The following is a 25,390-nucleotide window of genomic DNA, read 5'->3' as shown; positions in this document are numbered from 1 at the left end:
TTTGTGCTCAGAGAGGTTGGAATATCTGATATCTGTATACAGACTGGGAGGAAGTGGTATATGACGGAAGCACTCAAGCGGAGTGTGGGATGTTCCGTGACAGTATCCACCACCATTTTTTTTTTTTTTTGCTTATCATAATAAAAACACATTGGGTTTACATTTATTTGGTATTGAGGCAATTACTCCAATTACTAATATATCAAAACAGGAACATTTTTCAAAATTTTGCAAATGAGAAACATTCTGCATATTCACCCACCTTGGGTGGTACGTCGCCAAAGATTTAAACAATTAGAGATCAGTATAATTTTTTAGTCAATAATATTATTATTAATAGAAAATCTTTTTTGCAATTTCACAATCCATTATTTTTAACCCATGTTATTGGTAATTTATAAACTGTAGTTAGAGTTGATAATGTACTTTATGGATACAATATTTTTGTTATACTTTTGGTTCTTTTTTAGGAAGAGTTGTTATGTCTCTATTCTGCCACCTATAGACTGTTTGTTACTCAGTATTTTTGAGTATTTTTTTTAGTTTTTTTTGCCTTTATTTTCACCTGTTGATCCTGCCAGTAAATCTGTTCAATTTCCAGGTTCATTTAACAGACCGAGCTGTCCAGTAAAAGTAACAGTTAGAGAGTTAGGACAAACTATTTAACACTGATAAGGGTGCTTACAATAGTAAGATTTTATTCATTTACTGTATGTAAAACCTTTATCCCATAAGGAAAAAAATAAACTGTTGCTGAGTGTTAGCAGGAGTTTGGTACCCATTTTTTAGTCAATGTAAATCTGCTATTGCATCTAAAACTACTATCTTTCCTGGCTGTCAACACTGCTGTCCAAATGTGCCTCCATTGCACCTCTATCCAGAGTGGAGACACCCTAAGACAGGAAAGGTGTTACTAGTAAAAATAAAGGGAAACATTTCTAAAAAAAAAGGATTGGTAAGTTGCAATATATTACATTTTTGTTTTGGGGTTTAATACCACTTTAATATTTTATGGTTCCCTTAGCACATTAATATATAAAATAATTTTAGTTATTTATTTTGTACTGTATTAATCATTTTTTAACCTGTGGCTGATACTCATTTTCATATTCTTTTTGGTTTATGTCAGAGTTTTCCTATGTCAAGTAATATGTGCAAATATGTGCATTGATAAACATATTGTTATGTATATATTATTATGCATATACTGTATAACCACTTTTTATACAAAGAGTACTTGTATTTTAATCTTAACATTAGCTAGTATTTAGTTTTTTAAATTGATGTATTATTAACTGATTATATAGCAAAAGATTGTTGGCAAAGAGGAATGTTATTTTGCTGTGGTAACTGCAGTACCAGGAAGTAGGTGGGTGTACAGTACACAGGCTGCCAGCTAAACAAAAATGGCAACCACCCCAATTTATAACTCGCTTTTGAAGTGATTCTGTTGTGGAACGGCAGCTTACTGTATATTTTTGTGCCACATCCAGTGATAAGCCAAACAATAAAACAATGGACCCCCTAATGGTGGACTTTTAAGGCACTTGGAGAAAATATTACAAAATATTAATACCAATGTAAATTATTAAATTTCAACAGCTCACCTCAGGGGTGGGTGTAAGTTAGAGACATTTTTATTATTATTGTGGTGTGTTACTGACTTAGCATTCCATATAATTGAAAATTAAAAGCAACAGCAGGGACACGGTCTGTCAACCATAGAAATTCTTGGTTCCAAGAGGAAGCAATGGTTTTCAATTGTCAGAAATTTATTTGGCATCCGTATTGGGAAAGAATTGAGATGAAAAAATTCATTCAAAAATATCTTTGGTGAGGGAGGGGGGTTAGATCCTCCCTTGGCCTTCCAACAAAAAGAGGAAGGGAGGCCAGTAGGGGGTGTAAGGATATAGTATTTCTGAGAATACACTGAGGCCGAAAGGCAAATCCTGAGAGTTATTTAGCGGCCCGGCTACTGATGTTGCTAGTCTATAGGAAGTAACTGAATTTTCCAAAGATAAGCAAACTTCAAACAGCACAGACCGATGTCATACTCAAGTCTATCACACTCTGCTGTATGACACCGGTCTGTACTGTTTAAAGTTTGCTTATCTTTGAAACATTCAGTTACTCCCTATACACTAGCAACATCAGTAGCCGGGCCGCTAAATAACTCTCAGGATTTGCCTTTCGGCCTCAGTGTATTCTCAGAAATACTATATCCTTACGCCCCCTACTGGCCTCCCTTCCTCTTTTTGTTGGACGGCCAAGGGAGGATCTAACCCCCCTCCCTCACCAAAGATATTTTTGAATGAATTTTTTCATCTCAATTCTTTCCCAATACGGATGCCAAATACATTTTTAACAATTGAAAACCATTGCTTCCTCTTGGAACCAAGAATTTCTATGGTTGACAGATCGTGTTCCTGATGTTGTTTTTAATTTTCAATTATATAGAATGCCAAGTCAGTAACACACCACATTAATAATAAAAATGTCTCTAACTTACACCCACCCCTGAGGAAGGAGGTATATTTACTCCGAAACGCGTCGGGTGCAAGAATACTTCTGAAACTGTATACATACATGTAAAAATGTCTGTTATGCATTCTGTATAGTATTTGTTATATTACTAGAGTTTTTAATGTTGAAATTTAATATACTACACTGGTATTAATATTTTGTAATATTTTCTCCAAGTGCCTTAAAAGTCCACCATTAGGGGGTCCATTGTTTTATTGTTTTGCTTTTGAAGTGAGGTGTACATGGAAAAGCTTTATACTACACAAACAAAAAAGTTTTCCCAGCTCACTTACCAGCTAGCCAAAAGAAAAAATTACACTGCAGTGGCGGCTGGTGAACTTTTAGGATGAGGGGGGTGCGCCAGACTCCACCCTTCCTTTTTGATCCATCCCACTTCTCATAAGCCCCACCCCTTATAGAATCAACCCACTTTGTCCCCTGTATTCCACTTGCTTCCATTCAAAGTGTCAGGAGTATATAGCTCAGCCTCACAGATCAGGGTATACAGCTCAGTATTGCAGATCAGGGAACACAGCTCAGCATTACAGATCAGGGTATATAGCTCAGCATTACAGATCAGGGTATGCAGGTATACATCATCTGTCCTGTATACAGCTAGCTATATACACCCACCTTCCTTCCTGTATATAGAGACCTTCCCCCATCATCACTGACTGCAGATATACATCATCTGTCCTGTATACAGCTATATATACAGTAACAGGACAGATGATGTATATCTGCAGTCAGTGAGGATGGAGGAAGGTCTCTATACACAGGAAGGAAGAAGGTGGGTGTATATAGCTGTATACACTACAGGACAGATGTACTCACAATTTGTGACTGTTATTAATACAATTTGTAACGTAGCCAGTACACGGTATGGCAGAAATCCCCAAAATCATGTATTGCAAAGCAGCCAGTGAGACATGATGTTGCCCCAGTGAGTGGCAAACTCACTGACACTGCCTGATACCCTGATGCTCCAGTCATTGTATATCACACCCATCATCGTCATCTTCATATTTTACATCCATCATCACTATTCTTATCCCCATATTATACACCCGTCATCATCATCATACTACCCATCATTGTATAATACACCCATCATCATTAGACCCATATTATACACTCATCATCACTATCCTCATGCCCATATATTACACCCTTCATCCTCATCATCATCCTCATCATTGTATAATACACCATCATCGCTATCCTCATCATTGTATAATACACCCGTCATCATCATCCTCATCATTCTATAATACACCTGTCATCGCTATATTTCAAAAGGCAAAAGGTCAGGGCAGTTGCCAGACAGATGTAATGGAGGTATGAGGCAGAACATCAAAGCAGGAGACAGACAGGTGCAGTGAAGGCAAAAGGCAGAAGGTTTGGGCAAATGGAAGGCAGTCATAGCAGAGAAATCAGGTAGAAAGTTGGGGCAGGTGAAAGACAGGCATTGTGGAGGTATTGGGCAGATGGTCAGAGCAGGCAGCAGGTAAGTAGAGTGCAAATATCAGGCAAATGACTGGAGAAGGTGATAGACAGGCATAGATATCAGTGAGAAGGTTGGGGCAGGTGGAAGGTAGTGGTAGTGGAAGTATCAAGCTGATTGTCAGGGCAGGCAGGCAGGCAGGATGGAGATATCACAGGGATTACCAAGATAATATTCTGCAAATAGGCACTGCTCGGGCTATGCGTTCCATCCAAGCAGCAGCGGCGTCACTTCTGGCCTCTCATTGGCACAGAGAAACCGGAAGTGATGCCGCGGCTCTGAGGGAAAGCACCGCCCATGTCCTACGGTGGTGCCAATCAAAAAAAAACACATCAACAAGAATGACACTATTGGGAGTGTTCAGGCGCATTGCATTGACGTCACGCTTCCCATAGTGCACTGTGTCTGGCGCCTAAACACAGTGAACTTAAAGGACCTTTTTTTTTGCTTTGTTTTTTTTAAAGGGCCTTTTTTTGTGACTAGCTTTGGGGGCGGTGCCCGTGCGCCCCCTATGGACGAGCCACTGTTACATTGTCTTACAATTTGCGTTAAAAACAGAGGTTTTAGTTGCACATTTGTAAATGTATGTTGAAATTGCACTGCCTCATCAAGGCCCCTCTGTAAAGTGCAGCTTTCTCATACATTTGCAGATGTTGTTGTTTGTGCTATACAGTCTAGCAGGCCCAGGTTGTTGTCAGACCAGAGCACCAGCGTAGATCACACCAAAAGATGCAGAATTTTTGTCACCTTTCTCTGGTCCAATTGCTGGAATAGTGTGTAAAATTTGTCTGCCAACTTGCAGAACCATTGGTCCCAGATACTTTTGCCCCTTCATATGCATTGAGGCCATGTACAAGCTGTTGATTAGCCTAACTGAATGTGAGCTAAACATGTTATATCTTTTCTGAATAAAGATTGAGCTGATAATGTGCCAGATCACTGCACTCTTTTTGTGTTAATATGTTTTAAAGTCTATTCCAATCATTTTCTGTGTCATCGCTGGAAAGCTGGCAAGAAGTACTAATACTTTGTGAACATTGTGATATTGTCTCTTGGGAAATACTAAAATGAACTGACAAGCGTAAAAATGATAAATTGTACCGTTTTTATGTCACAATCATTTCTAAACTTTGTAGTAAGGTTTTTCATATTGGTATCTTCAGCCATTATTTTATGCATGATAAAGCAATTATATTTTAAGAGCACGGACATTTATGGGAACAGAAAGGTTGCTGAATACATGAACAAGTAGGCACTTTGGTATGCCAGCCTGCAAATATATACATATTTCTTGCACTTGTGTGAATATAATCTATAATCTATTATCAATGTAAGCTTTCTTTTAAATAGTAGCATATTTAGTGAATTTTGTAATGTTTAATATAATCCACGGCAGCAGATCAAAATGTTCAGCTCTCTGTTCATATCAGTTAATATGCATGCTTGTTTTATTTTCATCAGGGAGAGAAGGCCTTGCTATAAATTAGTGTAGGTCTTAACAATCCAACAGTAAGTAAGGCTTAATGGCTTTGGTGCTGTAATACATAGAGTAAAATACAGTATATTCCAGTATTTTAAGTTTTAGGAGTTCTTTCTGAACTATTTAAACAATCCAAGAAGAGATGATCTTCAATTATATCAGTCTCTTCGAGATCAAGCTCTTGGTCTTGGGTCAACTGGTCAATATCCTCATCTGAAGTAGAGGGATGTGTCAAGATTATCCGTGGAATCTTAGGAGAAAAAAAAAATGTGTTAAAATTAAGATCACAAAATAAAAGGGAAATGTAACAACAGTTGCATTAAAAGATTTGCAGCACAAACAACTTAACTTCTATTTCCTGTTCTTCAAGATGTAGAAAGATATATCCCTTTTTTCTTCTTTTGTATCTGTCTACCCCTAACCCAGAAATATATATATGTATATATATATATATATATATATATATATATATATACACTGCTCAAAAAGGTTAAAGGAACACTTCGAAAAACACATCAGATCTCAATGGGGAAAAATATCATGCTGGATATCTATACTGATATGGGCTGGGTAACGCATTAGGATTGAAAGGATGCCACCTCATTTGATGGAAATTAAAATTATCAACCTACTGAGGGCTGAATTCAACAACCCGAAAATCAAAGTGAACAATTGATGCAGCAGGCTAGTCCATTTTGCTGAAATTTTATTGTACTCATGGTACTCAGTACTTTGTGTGGCCCCCACTTGCTTGTATGCATGCCTGACAACATCAGGGCATGCTCCTAATGAGACAACGGATGGTGTCCTGGGGTATTTCCTCCCAGATCTGGACCAGGGCATCACTGAGCTCCTGAACAGACTGAGGTGCAACCTGGCGGCTTCAGATGGACTGAAAAATAATGTCCCAGAGGTGTTCTATTGAATTTGGGTCAGGCGAGCATGGGGGCCAATCAATGGTATCAATTCCTTCATCCTTCAGGAACTGGCTGCATACTCTTGCCACAGGAAGCCAGCCATTGTCATGCACCAGGAGGAACCCAGGACCCAGCACCAGTGTAGGATATGACAATGGGTCCAAGGATTTCATCCCGATACCAAATGGAAGTCAGGGTGCCATTTTCTAGCCTGTAGAGGTCTGTGCATCCCTCCATGGATATGCCTCCCCAGACCATCACTGACCCACCAGCAAAATCGGTTATGCTGAACGATGTTACAAGCAGCATAAGTTCTCCACGGCTTCTCCAGACTCTTTCACGTCTTTCACATCTGCTCACGGTAAACCTGCTCTCCTTTGTGAAAAGCACAGGGTGCCAATGGCAGACTTGCCAATTCTGGTTTTCAATGGCAAATGTAAATCGATTTCCATGGTGCCAGCCACTAGAGGACGTCGGGGACTCAGGCCACCCTCATAAAGTCTGTTTCTGGTTGTTTGGTCAGGGACATTCACCCCAGTCGCCTGCTGGAGGTCATTTTGTAGCGCTCTGGTAATGCTCATCCTGTTCCTCCTTGCACAAAGAGGCAAATACCGGTGCTGCTGATGGTTTAAGACCTTCTACAGCCCTGTCCAGCACTCCTAGAGTAACTGCCTGTCTCCTGGAATCTTCTCCATGCTCTTGAGACTGTGCTGGGAGACACAGCAAACCCTCTGGCAATGGCACATATTGATGTGCCACCCTGGAGGAGTTGGACTGCCTGAGCAACTTCTATAGTATCCAGGTATGTCCTCATGCTACCAGTAGTGACACTGTCCCTAGCCAAATACAACACCAGTGAAAAATAGTCAGAAAAGAGTAGGGGAAAAAAATGCCAGTGGCCTTTACCTGTAAAACCATTCCTGTTTTGGAGGTTGTCTCATTGTTGCCCATCTAGTGCACCTGTTGTTAGTTTCATTACCACCAAAGCAGCTGGAACTGATTAACAACCCCCTCTGCTACTTAACTGACCAGACAAAAAAACAGGAGGTTAATTGACATGATGCTATACTCTGATTAAAAAGTGTATTAGTATTGCGATGCCTGCCTTTACTCGCACATGAACTTTAATGCCATCCCAGTCTTAGTCCGTAGGGTTCAATATTGAGTTGGCCCACCTTTTTCTGCTATAACAGCTTCAACTCTTCTGGGAAGGCTGTCCACAAGGTTTAGGAGTGTGAATGTTTGAACAATCTTCCAGAAGCGCATTTGTGTGGTCTGGCACTGATGTGGATGAGAAGGCCTGGCAGTCTTCGCTCTAATTCATCCCAAATGTGTTCTATACGGTTGAGGTCAGGACTTTGTGCAGGCCAGTAAAGTTCCTGCACCCCAAACTTGCTCATTCATGTCTTCATGAGCCTTGCTTTGTGCACTGGTCCAAATCCTTTGGTGGAGGGGGGATTATGGTGTGGGGTCTATTTTTCAGGGGTTGGGCTTGGCCTCTTCGTTTCAGTGAAGGGAAGTCTTAAGGTGTCAGCATACCAAGACATTCTGAACAATTTCATGCTCCCAACTTTGTGGGAACAGTTTGAGGATGGCTCCTTCCTGTTCCAACATGACTGCGCACCAGTGCATAAAGCAAGATCCATAAAGACATGGACGAGTAAGTTTGGGGAGGAGGAACTTGACTGGCCTGCACAGGGTCCTGACAGTCCTTGTGGACATCCTTCCCAGAAGAGTTGAAGAGAGACTATAATTACAGAGATTATACATCCATAGTGACTAGAAGTGTATTTGGTGGTAATTGTTGTGTTGAGCTTGTTCAGAAAATGCAGGGGGGGGGGGGGGGTGAGGAGTGCAATGTACAGGGTGTGGGGGGGGGGGTTGTAAAGTACAATGTGCGGGGGGTGAGGAGTGTGATGTACAAAGTGCGGGTGGGGGTGAGGAGTGTATTGTACAGAGTGTGGGGAGGGTGAGGAGTGTAATGTACAGAGTGTGGGGGGTGAGGAGTGTAATGTACAGAGTGTGGGGAGGGTGAGGAGTGTAATGTACAGAGTGTGGGAGGTGAGGAGTGTAATGTACAGAGTGTGGGGAGGGTGAGGAGTGTAATGTACAGAGTGTGGGAGGTGAGGAGTGTAATGTACAGAGTGTGGGGAGGGTGAGGAGTGTAATGTACAGAGTGTGGGGAGGGTGAGGAGTGTAATGTACAGAGTGTGGGGAGGGTGAGGAGTGCAATGTACAGAGTGTGGGAGGTGAGGAGTGTAATGTACAGAGTGTGGGGGGGTAAGAAGTGTATTGTACAGAGTGTGGGGAGGGTGAGGAGTGTATTGTACAGAGTGTGGGGAGGGTGAGGAGTGCAATGTACAGAGTGTGGGGAGGGTGAGGAGTGTAATGTACAGAGTGGGGGGGGGGTGAGAAGTGTATTGTACAGAGTGTGGGGAGGGTGAGGAGTGTATTGTACAGAGTGTGGGGAGGGTGAGGAGTGTATTGTACAGAGTGTGGGGAGGGTGAGGAGTGCAATGTACAGAGTGTGGGGAGGGTGAGGAGTGTAATGTACAGAGTGGGGGGGGGTGAGAAGTGTATTGTACAGAGTGTGGGGAGGGTGAGGAGTGTATTGTACAGAGTGTGGGGAGGGTGAGGAGTGTAATGTACAGAGTGGGGGGGGTGAGAAGTGTATTGTACAGAGTGTGGGGAGGGTGAGGAGTGTAATGTACAGAGTGTGGGAGGTGAGGAGTGTAATGTACAGAGTGTGGGGAGGGTGAGGAGTGTAATGTACAGAGTGTGGGGAGGGTGAGGAGTGTAATGTACAGAGTGTGGGGAGGGTGAGGAGTGCAATGTACAGAGTGTGGGAGGTGAGGAGTGTAATGTACAGAGTGTGGGGGGGTAAGAAGTGTATTGTACAGAGTGTGGGGAGGGTGAGGAGTGTATTGTACAGAGTGTGGGGAGGGTGAGGAGTGCAATGTACAGAGTGTGGGGAGGGTGAGGAGTGTAATGTACAGAGTGGGGGGGTGAGAAGTGTATTGTACAGAGTGTGGGGAGGGTGAGGAGTGTATTGTACAGAGTGTGGGGAGGGTGAGGAGTGTAATGTACAGAGTGGGGGGGGGTGAGAAGTGTATTGTACAGAGTGTGGGGAGGGTGAGGAGTGTATTGTACAGAGTGTGGGGAGGGTGAGGAGTGTAATGTACAGAGTGTGGGGGGTGAGGAGTGTAATGTACAGAGTGTGGGAGGTGAGGAGTTTATTGTACAGAGTGGGGGGGGGGTGAGAAGTGTATTGTACAGAATCCAGGGGGTGGGGGTTTGGAGTGTAATGTACAGAGTGTGTGGGGGGATGAGGAGTGTAATGTACAGAGTGTGGGGGGGGTGAGGAGTGTAATGTACAGAGTGTGGGGGGGGTGAGAGGTGTAATATACAGAATGCAGGGGGCTTTGAAGTGTAATGTACATAGTGCAGTAGTGCGGGGGGGGGTGAGGAGTGCAATGTACAGGGTGTGGGGGGGAGGTGAGGATTGTAATGTACAGAGTGCAGGGGGGAGGGGTCAGGACCAGTAGTAGCCGGTCCATAAGGGGCGCCCTCCTAGTTTGCATGCGGGGCACTGGACTAATAGCTTTCTGTGAGGTCAGTCTTTTTTTTACAAGCACGTGATTAGAGCCTGACTTTCACATCCCCCCCCCCCCCCCCCCGTCTTTAATGCTCTCTCTGTCCTTTCTCACTAACTATGCTAATTTTATTACCATTACTATATATGTTTGTTTTTTTCTTTCCCTCAGTTCGTCTTTTTTTTAACAATCTGCTAAAACTTTTGTGAATTAGTACTGCTTGAACTTTGAAGAAGGGGACATAACCCGGAAAGGTTGTCTTGAAAATATATATGTTTAGTGCAAATAAAAAAGTATCACAGACAGTACTCAGTTGTGTCTGATGTAATAGAAAATTAATTTATGTTGTGGTCATTTTTAGAAACTATACAGTACAGACCAAAACAGAGTTTAAGCAATGCTGATTTTTTTCACTGGTGATTAGGGTTGCCACCTGTCCAGGATTCACCCGGACAATTTGGGTTTGGAATCATGTGTCTGGGTTTCAAACTGCCTGAAACCCGGACACATTATTCAGACTGGACTATGGCTTTGCAGCAGGGTTGCTGGCTGAAGTAGTCTAAGCTGAGAGTGTCTGTTACACTCTCTTTCACACTGCCCAAAGCCAGCACTAATAATTCGCCCCCCAACACACAGATGGGAGAGGAGAGAGGGCTCGATCTGCTACTCTCCCTCCCACCCACACCCCCGAGTCTGCCCTCACTCCAATCCCCAGCACTGTGCCTTAGAAAAGGAAAGTGGGGACTGGAAATTTGAAGTCCAGAAGCCTGAGATACATCTGGATGAGAGGTGCTGACTGCCAAGGGGTGAGTGAGCTCACCACCCTTTTCCCTCCTGCCTCTGAGTGAGTACACAAAGGTAAATCAGGGTTCTCAGAGCACCCCTTACATCAAAGTTCCCCTTTACATCAGAGTTCTCAGTGTTCCCCTTTAAATCAGGGTTCCCAGAGCATCCCTTATGTTAGAGACCAAGAGTTCTATCTTACATCAGAGTCTGCAGAGTCCCCCCCTTACGGTGTAAGGGAATGTTTTGAGTTTAGATGTAAAAGGGGAACTCTGTGGACTCTGATGTAAAGGGGAACTCTGTGGACTCTGATGTAAAGGGGAACTCTGTGGACTCTGATGTAAAGGGGGACTCTTGTGATTGACTTCATATGATTAGAAATGTTATTTAATTGCAAAATATATGTATAGCTTATACGTTTATACTATGTAAAAAAAAATTGCTGTGCACCGCTAAAGTGTTCGGGTTTGACTTGAAGAAAAGGTGACAACCCTACTGGTCATGGTAATAGTGGATTTAAAAAGTAAAAGTTTTTTTTCTACATGATGTTTTGATGTGTAGTTCTGTACACCATTTACTTGTGAGACATCTTTTTTTAACAAATTTGGTATATACAGTAGGTATTCCTCTTATGCTACTTTGGGGCCTAGATGTGTTGTCACTCTTCCCAAAATGAATCAAAGTCACTTGCCATAAAACCATTCCAACTGTGAACAATAAAATAATGGTGCGTTTATATAATATAAACTCATTCCCCTATTATGTATTGTTTTTTTTTTTATCACTGCTTTCCAATTTGCTATTAATAAATAAATAAATAAAATTTTAAAAGTGCAGTTTTGAAATCGTATTTTATTTAGTGCATCTTTTTATTTTTAATACACTTTCTTTCAACTCACAGAACATGTGTTTTCAAATTTAGAAATCCAATGACCTCCTGCAGTTATCAATTAGTTTACAGTGGCCCCTAGTGGCACTGACAGGATATTTAAATGTGATAATCCTCTACATAAGCCATCAATTCCAACATCACGCAGAAGTGACTGTTTACTTACATCTTAATAATCCACTTGCAAAGCAGCTTGCAGCATTTGCATTTAAATTTGGATCAAAGCATATTTATTCAGATCAATTCACCATAGCATTTCACGTTTGTAATGTTATTTCTCATTATTGGAGCCTATCGTTATCACTAGATGCTTAACCAATGCACACGATTGTTGTATTGATTTATTTATCTCATTTTCAAGGCATACTAAAAGAGGAGAAAATACTAGGCGTTAAATGAATGTTTGTTGTTTGTTTGTTTTTTCTAAACTTAAAAATAAACAGACCCTGTGCACTTGGAAAACTTTTTTTACTGATAGCCTCAGAGTCACATACTCTTTACCAAGTGTTAAAACCTTCCAGCACTTTTAGTTACAAGGTGCAATACTAATCAGGATTTTGCAGGTGTCTGGTTCAGCTTAGATCTACAGTGCACTGATGTGTATGCGGAGGCCTATGCTAGCAGTGTAGTTCAAGTGCACTCAGTAGCTCTTATATTTTAGAGTACACTATTTTCCTAACATAAAAATTTAATTTTAAAAAATCAGCTCGGAATAATATTGCTTTATAATAATGAACCCAATATCCGTAGTACCCAACGCAACCTAGTAAAGCATTGTGTGACTCTTGCATTAACATTGTCCAGTCTCCTTGAACTGAACAGCTCTTAAATTATACAGATTCGAGACTGATTAAGGCTAGATTTCCACTATTGCAACCTGAAAGTCGCACAATTTTGCCACGATATTTTGCCATGATTTTGATGCAACTGGAAACAATGCCTGTGTTTTCTTGAGGTCTATGGACCCCAAGTTGCGTCAAAGTGGGACCAAAGTAGTGCAGGGACTACTTTGAAGTCGCTGCGACTTGAAGTTGCACAGATATGAAGAGTACTCATTGGAAACCATGGGGAATGACTTGTCATGAGACTTCGCAGTCCCAAGTCGCATGATAAGTTGCACTAGTTGAAACCGAGCCTAAATGCAAATATGGTTCTAAGAAAATATGAGTAGCCATGAACCAGGAACCCCCTACAACCTTAATATATTAGCAATTAAGATATAAAGATATAAAGCAGAACTAAATTTCAGTGTGTGTGGGTGAGCTCTTTCCATAATGTGCAAATGTAAGGGCACTGATTTAAAGCAATATTAAACCACAAACCAAAAATGTAATATATTGAAGTTTACCAATCTTTAGATGTGGTGGCTGCATTTGTTTTCTCTTTTAGGCTTTTTCCCCTCTGTTTTGCATACAGGGAGGGCCTTTATTGTAGAAAATGCCTGCTATGTCTCTTCTGAAATAACACAAACTTGCATGCATGGAACAGTGCACATTATTGGCACACCTTGGCACCAGAGTGAATGAACTCCTGTGTACAGTCCCTGGTCAGCCAATCTAGATGACTGAAGACCCAACACCCGGGCTGTAAATCTTCTGTAAGTCTGCAGTGAACAGGCTACCGATGCAGATCCAACCCCTTTACCCTCTGTAACAGTGTGAGGCTCTGCCACTTTGGAAATTTAGGAGAAAATTGTGCAGTATTTGCATTAAAGCTTAACCACTTAAGGACCGCCTCACGCCGATTTACATCGGCAAGGCGGCACGGGCAGGCAAAATCACGTACATGTACGTGATTTGGTCCCCCGGCGATCGGAGATGAGCGGGAGGCCATCCATTCGTGGCCCCCCCCTCGCGATCGCCGCCGGCCAATCAGATCACTTCCTTTGCTGCTGTATGCTAAACAGCAGCAAAGGAAATTATGTCATCTCTCCTCGGCTCGGTATTCCGTTGCAGCACCGAGGAGAGAAGACATCAATGTGAGTGCACCAACACTACACAACACAGTAGAACATGCCAGGCACACTAAACACCCCGATCCCCCCCCCCCGATCGCCCCCCGATCACCCCCCCCCCTCCCTGTCACAAACTGACACCAGCAGTTTTTTGTTTTTTTTGTTTTTTTTTTCTGATTACTGCATTGGTGTCAGTTTGTGACAGTTACAGTGTTAGGGCAGTGAGTATTACCCCCCTTTAGGTCTAGGATACCCCCCTAACCCCCCCTAATAAAGTTTTAACCCCTTGATCACCCCCTGTCACCAGTGTTGCTAAGCGATCATTTTTCTGATCGCTGTATTAGTGTCGCTGGTGACGCTAGTTAGTGAGGTAAATATTTAGGTTCGCCGTCAGCATTTTATAGCGACAGGGACCCCCATATACTATCTAATAAATGTTTTAACCCCTTGATTGCCCCCTAGTTAACCCTTTCACCACTGATCACCGTATAACCGTTACGGGTGACGCTGGTTAGTTCGTTTATTTTTTATAGTGTCAGGGAACCCGCCGTTTATTACCGAATAAAGGTTTAGCCCCCCGATCGCCCGGCGGTGATATGCGTCGCCCCAGGCAGCGTCAGATTAACGCCAGTACCGCTAACACCCACGCACGCAGCATGCGCCTCCCTTAGTGGTATAGTATCTGATCGGATTAATATCTGATCCGATCAGATCTATACTAGCGTCCCCAGCAGTTTAGGGTTCCCAAAAACGCAGTGTTAGCGGGATCAGCCCAGATACCTGCTAGCACCTGCGTTTTGCCCCTCCGCCCAGCCCACCCAAGTGCAGTATCGATCGATCACTGTCACTTACAAGGCACTAAACGCATAACTGCATCGTTCGCAGAGTCAGGCCTGATCCCTGCGATCGCTAACAGTTTTTTTGGTAGCATTTTGGTGAACTGGCAAGCACCAGCCCCAGGCAGCATCAGGTTAGCGCCAGTACCGCTAACACCCACGCACGCACCGTACACCTCCCTTAGTGGTATAGTATCTGAACGGATCAATATCTGATCTGTTCAGATCTATACTGGCGTCCCCAGCAGTTTAGGGTTCCCAAAAACGCAGTGTTAGCGGGATCAGCCCAGATACCTGCTAGCACCTGCGTTTTGCCCCTCCGCCCGGCCCAGCCCACCCAAGTGCAGTATCGATCGATCACTGTCACTTACAAAACACTAAATGCATAACTGCAGCGTTCGCAGAGTCAGGCCTGATCCCTGCGATCGCTAACAGTTTTTTTGGTAGCGTTTTGGTGAACTAGCAAGCACCAGCCCCAGGCAGCGTCAGGTTAGCGCCAGTACCGCTAACACCCACGCACGCACCGTACAGCTCCCTTAGTGGTATAGTATCTGATCGGATCAATATCTGATCCGATCAGATCTATACTAGCGTCTCCAGCAGTTTAGGGTTCCCAAAAACGCAGTGTTAGTGGGATCAGCCCAGATACCTGCTAGCACCTGCGTTTTGCCCCTCCGCCCAGCCCAGCCCAGCCCACCCAAGTGCAGTATCGATCGATCACTGTCACTTACAAAACACTAAACGCATAACTGCAGCGTTCGCAGAGTCAGGCCTGATCCCTGCGATCGCTAACAGTTTTTTTGGTGGCGTTTTGGTGAATTGGCAAGCACCAGCGGCCTAGTACACCCCGGTCGTAGTCAAACCAGCACTGCAGTAACACTTGGTGACGTGGCGAGTCCCATAAGTGCAGTTCAAGCTGGTGAGGTGGCAAGCACAAGTAGTGTCCCGCTGCCACCAAGAAGACAAACACAGGCCCGTCGTGCCCATAGTGCCCTTCCTGCTGCATTCGCCAATCCTAATTGGGAACCCACCACTTCTGCAGCGCCCGTACTTCCCCCATTCACATCCCCAACCAAATGCAGTCGGCTGCATGAGAGGCATTTTCTTTATGTCCTCCCGAGTACCCCTACCCAACGAACCCCCCCAAAAAAGATGTCGTGTCTGCAGCAAGCACGGATATAGGTGTGACACCCGCTATCATTGTCCCTCCTGTCCTGACAATCCTGGTCTTTGCATTGGTGAATGTTTTGAACGCTACCATTCACTAGTTGAGTATTAGCGTAGGGTACAGCATTGCACAGACTAGGCACACTTTCACAGGGTCTCCCAAGATGCCATCGCATTTTGAGAGACCCGAACCTGGAACCGGTTACCGTTATAAAAGTTAGTTACAAAAAAAGTGTAAAAAAAAAAATATATATAAAATAAAAAAAAAATTGTTGTCGTTTTATTGTTCTCTCTCTCTATTCTCTCTCTCTATTGTTCTGCTCTTTTTTACTGTATTCTATTCTGCAATGTTTTATTGTTATTATGTTTTATCATGTTTGTTTTTCAGGTATGTAATTATTTATACTTTACCGTTTACTGTGCTTTATTGTTAACCATTTTTTTGTCTTCAGGTACGCCATTCACGACTTTGAGTGGTTATACCAGAATGATGCCTGCAGGTTTAGGTATCATCTTGGTATCATTCTTTTCAGCCAGCGGTCGGCTTTCATGTAAAAGCAATCCTAGTGGCTAATTAGCCTCTAGACTGCCTTTACAAGCCGTGGGAGGGAATGCCCCCCCCCTCCCCACCGTCTTCCGTGTTTTTCTCTGGCTCTCCTGTCTCAACAGGGAACCTGAGAATGCAGCCGGTGATTCAGCCAGCTGACCATAGAGCTGATCAGAGACCAGAGTGGCTCCAAACATCTCTATGGCCTAAGAAACCGGAAGCTACGAGCATTTTATGACTTAGATTTCGCCGGATGTAAATAGCGCCATTGGGAAATTGGGGAAGCATTTTATCACACCGATCTTGGTGTGGTCAGATGCTTTGAGGGCAGAGGAGAGATCTAGGGTCTAATAGACCCCAATTTTTTCAAAAAAGAGTACCTGTCACTACCTATTGCTATCATAGGGGATATTTACATTCCCCGAGATAACAATAAAAATGATAAAAAAAAAAAAAAATGAAAGGAACAGTTTAAAAATAAGATAAAAAAGCAAAAAAATAAGAAAAAAAAAGTGTCACATTCCCGCAACTTGTGTCAAAATATAAAATATTCCATGGACTCAATATGCCTCTCAGCAAATAGCTTGGGGTGTCTACTTTCCAAAATGGGGTCATTTGGGGGGGGTTTGTGCCACCTGGGCATTTTATGGCCTCCGAAACTGTGATAGGCAGTGAAGAGTGAAATCAAAAATTTACACCCTTAGAAATCCTGAAGGCGGTGATTGGTTTTCGGGGTCCCGTACGCGCCTAGGCTCCCAAAAAGTCCCACACATATGGTATCCCCATACTCAGGAGAAGCAGCTGAATGTATTTTGGGGTGCAATTCCACATAGGCCCATGGCCTGTGTGAGCAATATATCATTTAGTGACAACTTTTTGTAAATATTTTTTCTTTTTTGTCATTATTCAATCACTTGGGACAAAAAAAATAAATATTCAATGGGTTCAACATGCCTATCAGCAATTTCCTTGGGGTGTCTACTTTCCAAAATGGGGTCATTTGTGGGGGTTTTGTACTGCCCTGCCATTTTAGCACCTCAAGAAATGACATAGGCAGTCATAAACTAAAAGCTGTGTAAATTCCAGAAAATGTACCCTAGTTTGTAGACGCTATAACTTTTGCGCAAACCAATAAATATACGCTTATTGACATTTTTTTTACCAAAGACATGTGGCCGAATACATTTTGGCCTAAATGTATGACTAAAATTGAGTTTATTGGATTTTTTTTTATAACAAAAAGTAGAAAATATCATTTTTTTTCAAAATTTTCGGTCTTTTTCCGTTTGTAGCGCAAAAAATAAAAACTGCAGAGGTGATCAAATACCATCAAAAGAAAGCTCTATTTGTGGGAAGAAAAGGACGCAAATTTCGTTTGGGTACAGCATTGCATGATCGCGCAATTAAAAGTTAAAGCGACGCAGTGCCAAATTGGAAAAAGACCTCTGGTCCTTAGGCAGCATAATGGTCCGGGGCTCAAATGGTTAATAAGAAATTCCAGTTTATCGTTTCTGAGTGGAGAAAGCTGTGTTTTTGGTTTTCTTCAGATTCTGTAGTCCCGGATTGGGGCCTGGAGCTTGAAGGTTCCAAAGAGTCTAGGGTGGGATTAAACCTTCAATCTTGTGTCCAGATTTTACTAAATGCCTGCAGCCTGTGTGAGTACACAGGTGTGCAGGGTTGTTATATACTCAAGCCTGAGGATCACTCAGGGCTCCCAGTTTAGAGACAGCTCCTATATTGGAGACAGGAGATCTGGGAAATACAGTCAGAGGGACTGGTAAGATGGGCAGCAGTGCTGCTGACAAGGGAGCCATTTGGCTCAATATTTTCAGTTGACTATTCATGTTGATGTAAATGAACCCCTGTGTAGGCAACTCATGTTTATGCTCAATAAATATGGGCTGCCTTGCCCTAAAATATAGTTTGAACTGGCACAGCTCATGACAAAAGTACTTACCACATGAACATAATCACTCAACATCACATCTCCTACATTGTGAAAAGTTGTTTCATGTTGTACACTGCATGCAACATGATGCCAACATGATGCAACAGGCTTTGTCCACAGCTGCTTACCTTTGCATCTCCCATCCACATTTCACTTTCACTCCTCTTCAGCTCTGACCTCTGCATGCAACTCTCCCCTCACTTCACCCATATTCCACCCCCCCCCCTTAAAAGATCCATCATCTTCCACATAACTTACTTTTGTTGCTGTATTAGGCTGAAGCACCCAGCGGGCACTAGTACCTCCCCACACGCTGTAGATGACTCCTCCTCTCTCACTTGCAGGGAGATCATCTAGTGGGGGTGTCGGCATCTGCAATGCACCCCTGGCACCTGCATCTCCCTTGTTACCATCCTGCAATCAGTGGGAGCTACTCTGCAGATCAGATCTGTGGGAGCTGTTGGGAGATAAACCATCACTGGTAAACACAAAAGCCAGACTTCTATGTTTACAAACGATAGTGGTGAGCAGGGAGCAGAGGACCTGAGCCAGAGGTGGTGGAACTGAGTTCCACCAAGTTCCAGCTGAAAAAAAGCCCTGCTGATGAGTCATGGGATTCTCTACCTCATTCAGAGATGGTGTTAAATGCAGTGTACACTATGAAAGCAGTCTCTCATTGGAGGAGGAGGAATGAGGAAGGAACAGGTTCCTGTCCAGAGCTTGTACAATGCAGCTTCACAGAAGACTCTGAGCTATTCTTTTTTTCAGTACCAGAAATTCAGCAGCAGGAAGATCTCCAAAGATCTCTATTAGATACAGCTGCCTGCACAATGTGGGACATACTTCATTACTGGTACGTTAAAGTTAAAGAGAAGTTTTTTTTTTCTAAACTTCGGCTATAACATTTTTGGTCAGTTTTGCTTGTTGGGTCTGTAGGAGGCAGCAAAAGAAGCAACCTATTGGAGAAGCGGAACCTAAGTGGAACAAGGTAGGTGCTTGCTTTATGCATAATATTTTACAGGCCTTTGTTTTCATACTAGCTGTGTATGTACTAGGGAGGTGACAGAGTTTTGGAGAGCCCTTCTACATTTGTGTAAACACAAAAAAGTGACAAGACAATAAATCTAAATTAAGTGTAGGATTGAAAAACCACAACAGAAGCTATATGCAGCTTGGTTCAGCCTGACCCTACCTATGCATCTTCTCAGGATTAGCAATAATCAGGAGAAGAAAGACCAAGAGCAAACTGTGAGATTGTTAGCAGCTTTATCCCAATGTTCCCTTTCATACTAATCCCTGTTACGTTCTGAGTAGCAGCTGGTAAAGGTTTTCTTGCCTTGGAACTATAATTTGATGTGTTGAATATTTTCACATCCATTCTACTTGCATTCAAAATGGTTTCTATCCACATTTAATGTTAAAATACAATGAATGTGTAGAGTACAGCTAAAGTAAATACTGTATAGGTTTCCTATGGTGCTTTCTATAAATTAAACCTATCCCTTTGCTTATAAGTAATTGTTGTTTGTTTTTTACTCAGTATTGTGTTAAAAGTTTACATATAATGTGCAATAATTCACACTGTGGTTCTATTTAATGCCCTAATTTATAGTCGACTACTGAGATGATTATGGTACAAAGAGCAGGCATACATGGCAATGTAAAATATCAGGTAATAGCCTATAAGTGAACTGTTGCAGAGTGGTTTCATAACATTAGAATACATAAATGACAGAACTGCTGAAATACAGATGGTTATGGTTTCATAGTCCAACATTTCTTTGACAGTTAAGCTGTTCATGATTTCAAGCAATGGCAAGGGTCAATCATTTTCAATGGGAGCACTTACAACCGTTCTTCAGAGGCCATAACATTTAAAGGTACATAGTAAGTTCATCACATATTTCCAGTGCCAGGTAATCATACTGTTAACCTGACTTATGAAAGTTTTAAAATCTATTTTGGCCCTGAAGCTGGGTGCCCATTTTACAATCTATAATATTTATACTAATACTAATATCTATATGTGTGTTGGTTCATATGTATTCATAACATTTGGATAAGGTTTTACAATAGCAGCAGTAGTGCTGTGCCATCTTAGTCACTGATCAGTGCAAAATGTTTGGGATATAAGTGAACTTTTATTGAGTAGTTAAAATTTGATGAACAATTGAGTACTGTCGATGGTAGATTTTTTTTATTTGCACTAACATCCAAATTTTCAGGACAAGCTTTTGGGTGTGTCACCTTCTTCAAGGTCCAAGCGGTACTAATACACAAAGTTTTAGCAGAATGCTAGGTAAGATAATCTCTGAAAAAGAAAATGCAAAAAATGGTAATTAAACTTGGATAGTTAGTGAGATAAGGCAGCGAGAGGGCAAGGAGGAGTAGCTTCGTATATTAGTACTGCTTGGACCTTGAAGAAGGGTACACCCCAGAAGCGCATGCGCGGAGGTTAGCGCGACGGACATGCCGGGCTAGAGCTCCTCTCCATAAGGGGAATAAAACTGCAAATAACGGCAGCCCACGGACACTGAATCGGTAAAAACCATATTACTATTCACCCTAGAGGTGAGGGGGTCATTATTTAAGAATAATGGTACAGGGAGGTGCCAGGAATAGAAACAAATCTAGCTCTAATAGCGGCACCCAGTCAAGACATTCAATGAAAAAGGCACCAGTCTCCTCAGGTAATTTTACCTCAGATTCTGACTCTGAACCTGATTCAAATATGTTACATTGTTCACAACAAAACTCTGATATTCCTTCTAACATTTTAAAACAATTTGAAAAAATGTTACATAAAGCATTACAGCAAACATCAGAGCAAATTACTAGTAATCTTACTAGAGAGTTTAGAGAATTGGGGAGACGCACTGAAGTATTGGAAATGAAAGTTGAAGATATAGAAAATTCTACACAGGATGCTTTCTCTGAAATAGATGTCCTCAAAGAGGAAAATATTACTTTACAGAATGGACTGGAAGACTATGAAAATCGCGCCAGAAGATCGAATTTGCAATTCAGAGGCTTACCAGAATCAATCACAGATCTGCAATCAACAATCACAGTGCTATGCCAAGAATTACTACCTGGCATTTCGGTGGAAAGGCTTGAAATGGACAGAGTACATAGGGCACTTATGCCCAAAAAAACTGATGGCCCCCCAGGGATATTATAGCAAAATTTCATTTTTTCGATCAAAAGAACAACTTCTAAAAGCGGCTAGAGGGAAAAATAACCTAACATTTCAGGGACATAATTATCAACTGTTTGCTGATTTATCCCAGTTAACAATTTCCAAGAGGCGTACAATGAAACCTTATCTACTGTAACTACAGCGTCATGCTATTAAATATCAATGGGGCTTCCCATTCTCCCTAAAATTCACCCACCAGGGGACCAGATTCGAATGCAAAACTCCTGAAGAACTACAACATGTACTCCAAGACCTCAATTTGATCGATGGACCACCTACAGCTTCCGCCTCCACCTCACGTAGGAGATTTGCTTCTGCCTCCTCCATTCAGAAAACATCTTCCTCTGAGACAAAAAATGGAAACCATCATATACACAAAAGAGGACGATTCGCATCCTCACAACAAGAACAAGATGATGCCATGGACTGAGAATATATCCTTACATAATATATCCAATTCAGCTATGACAGCACCTATTGGGATAACAGTACTGTAATTACATTGCTGAATACTCTCTCTAAACCAAAAACTAATACTTCATCTAGCTCACTAGTGAACAACTGAACATACACTAAGATCTAGATTATCTCATTTACTATTTCATACCTTATTGGTATAAGTTTATAATTGAACAACAAAATTATTATAAATTATATTTAATATGAATTTGGGAATATTTATTTATTTATTAATTTTTTTTTGGTTCAGATAGTATGTTTATTTTCTGAACACCTAAATAGTCCCTATTATATGGTTGACTGATTAAATTAGTATATATATATGTATATTATCTTTTATTTTTTATATATATATGTATATGTATGTATGTATGTATGTATATATATATATATATATATATATATATATATATATATATATATACATTTTTAATTTATTTTTTTTTATTTTTTTTTTTTGGTATGGTAAATGTTTGGATAACATTTTTATTTTTTGAACACCTAAATAGAAATTAATATATATATATATATATATATATATATATATATATATATATATATATATATATATATATATATATTACTTTTTATTTTTTATATATATATATATATATATATATATATATATATACATTTTTTATTTATTATTTATTTTTTAATATTATATTTCCTCCTTCTTTTTTATTTCTCATTGTAAAATTGTGAAGCAACAACCACAGAAGAAAATCTTCCTTCAGCTGAAGTTTTTTCAAATTCTTCATTAATTTGATTTATATAGTTTTTGGACAATCTCAATTTTACAGTTTAATTTATATTTCTTTGGTCCCCCCAAAAGGAAGGCATAGGCTTCCTATCTTTTTCTATTGGGTGGACATTCAAATTTGTTCCTTATATTACTACACTCCTTTATTCATATTCATTTTTCTTTTTTTTTTCTCTCTTCACTCTATATTTACTATTAATATATACCCTTCAAAATAATTGACATTACCAATTTTATGAAATTTGGGCTCGTAAATTTATAAATTTACAATTTTATACTTTATAATCTTCATATCTATGTGATAAATTTTCTTTCTTTTTAAGGCGGATTCCCCATGCACGGAATTCACATGTGCCTCACCATGCCTTCCTCGGATTCCCATAGTAATATGTGGGGGTCAGACGAAGGCCTCCTATCCCCTGTTGGGAAGTCCTTAACCCCAACTCGGGTACTCTTCGAATCTATTTATATTTGTACTAAACTCAAATCCTTCATGGTATCTCCCAGATGTGTTACTTAAACACCCCTCCCACTGTTTAACAATCCAACAGGCTCTAAATGAATACTTAGAACATAACAAAAGAGACGAAATCTCCTCACTTACACTTTGGGAGGCACACAAACCAGTTCTGAGAGGAATACTTCAGCAACAAGCAGGTATACTCAAACTGGATCGGGTAAAATTGGCTCGACAATTAGAAACAGAATTTAATGCATCATTTATAGCTTTTCAAAACAATCCTAATCAAAAAGGGAAAATTTGCTTAGAGAAGGTACGTCTAGAGTATAACCTTTTCTTAACTTAATCTGCTGACAAATCCCTCAGGAAAACTAAGCATATGTTTTATATGAATTCCAATAAACCAAACACTTATATCAGTGGCGGAATTACCGGGGTCGCAACAGTCGCAGTTGCAACGGGGCCCGGCATTCCGCCACTGTGGGGGGGCCCAGCGGGGTTGCTCTTCACATCGCTGAGGCTGAGCGTGTCTCTCATCTAACAGCAGACAGACACCGGCATTGTTTGTTTTATTTCCCTCTCCGTGTGTCCTCTCTCACACGGCATGACAGAACACACAGCTGATCTCCCCCCTCCCCTCTCTCTGTGCTCCACGGGAAATGTGAGCTCCTTAGCTTCACACTTGACTGTCTGCGGAGCACAGAGAGGGGAGGGGGGAGATCAGCTGTGTGTCCTGTCATGCTGTGCGAGAGAGGACACACGGAGAGGGAAATAAAACAAACAATGCCGGTGTCTCTCTGCTGTTAGATGAGACACACAGGCGTACAGCGGAGTGGACCGAAGCCGCCTCCCCCTCCTCTCTGGTTACAGACGGGGAGGAGGAGGAGTCAGAGGGAGAGCGCTGTTCTGAGGTCTGTAAAGTTTGTATACAAATAGACATGTGCTGGGGGGAACACTATGGGGTGGGGGTCTGCACTGAGGGGGGGTCTGCATTGATGAGGTGGGGGTCTGCACTGAGTGGGGGTCTGCATTGATGGAGGGAGGGGGTCCTGCACTGAGTGGGGTCTGCATTGATGGGGGGTCTGCACTGATGGAGGGGGGTGTGTGCTGATGGAGGGGGGTGGTCTGCAATGATGGGGGGTCTGCATTGTGGGGGGGCCTGCACTGATGGAGGGGGGTCTGTAATGAGGGGGGGTGTGAACTGAAGGAGGGGGGGTCTGCAATGAGGGAGGGGAGGTCTGCACTGATGGAGGGGGGGTCTGTACTGAGGGGGGGATGTGAACTGATGGAGGGGGGGTCTGCACTGATGGGGGGTCTGCAATGATGGAGGGGAGGTCTGCACTGATGGAGGGGGGTCTACACTGGGGTCTATAGTGATAGAGGGGGGTCTATACTGATAGATGAGGGTCTGCACTGAGGGGGGTCAATACTGATAGATGGGGGTCTGCACTAAGGGGGTCTACACTGATAGATGGGAGTCTATGCTGATAGAGGGGCGCTATACTGATAGATGGGGGGTCTGCAATGAGGGGGGCTATACTGATGGATGGGGTCTGTACTTAGTGAGGAGGATCTATACTGTGAGAGGGGGGTCTGTACTTAGTGGGGGGTCTATACTGAGAGGGGTGTCTGCAGTTAGTGGAGGGGGGTCTGTACTGAGGGGGGGCTATAGTTGGTGGAGGGGGGTGACACCAATTTTTTCCTCACCGGGTGACACCAACTCTAGTGATGCCACTGGAGAGACACGCTCTCCGCTCAGAGCCGTGCTGTCCTGAGAAGACAGAGGACTCTGATAGAGGACTCTGATGGGCACTGATAGGGGGCACTGATGAGATTTACTGATGAGCACTGAAGGGGAGGCACTGATAGGGGACACCGATGGGAGGCACTGATAGGGGACACCGATGGGAGGCACTGATAGGGGACACTGATGGGCACTGAAGGGAGGCACTGATAGGGGGCACTGATGGGAGGCACTGGTGGGCAATGATAGGAGGCATTGATGGGGGGCACTGAGAAGGCACTAGGTGGCACTGATAGGGGGCACTGATGGGAGGCACTGATAGGATTTACTGATGAGCACTGAAGGGAGGCACTGATAGGGGGCACTAAGAAGGCACTGATAGGGGCACTGATAGAAGGCACTGAAAGGGGGCACTGATAGGCTGCACTGATAGGAGGCATTGATGGGCATTGATGAGCACTGATAGGCAGAACTCATAGGCTGCACGGATGGGCACTGAGGAACACTGATAGGCAGAACTAAGGCAGTATTGATGGGCACTGATGAGCAGTATTGAAGAGTACCGATAGGTGGCATGGATGGACGCTGCAATAATGAGCACTGATAGGTGGTGCTGATAGGCAG

General features: G+C 42.4%; 1 protein-coding gene across 1 annotated transcript in view; it reads right to left on the bottom strand.

The window, feature by feature from the left end:
* Positions 1 to 5,130: 5,130 nt before the first annotated feature.
* The window catches only part of LOC141141236 (uncharacterized), a 119,552-nt gene continuing 99,292 nt past the window's right edge, over positions 5,131 to 25,390 (bottom strand). The window contains exon 4 of the mRNA XM_073628920.1: positions 5,131 to 5,757. Coding sequence (XP_073485021.1) covers positions 5,602 to 5,757 — 156 coding nt within the window. The 3' untranslated portion in view covers positions 5,131 to 5,601. The remainder of the gene's footprint in view (positions 5,758 to 25,390) is intronic.

Source organism: Aquarana catesbeiana, linkage group LG04 (assembly GCF_042186555.1).
Source record: "Aquarana catesbeiana isolate 2022-GZ linkage group LG04, ASM4218655v1, whole genome shotgun sequence".
NCBI classification, from domain to species: domain Eukaryota; kingdom Metazoa; phylum Chordata; class Amphibia; order Anura; family Ranidae; genus Aquarana; species Aquarana catesbeiana.
Note: the sequence above shows the minus strand (reverse complement) of the source record. Positions and strands in the feature narration are given on the sequence as shown.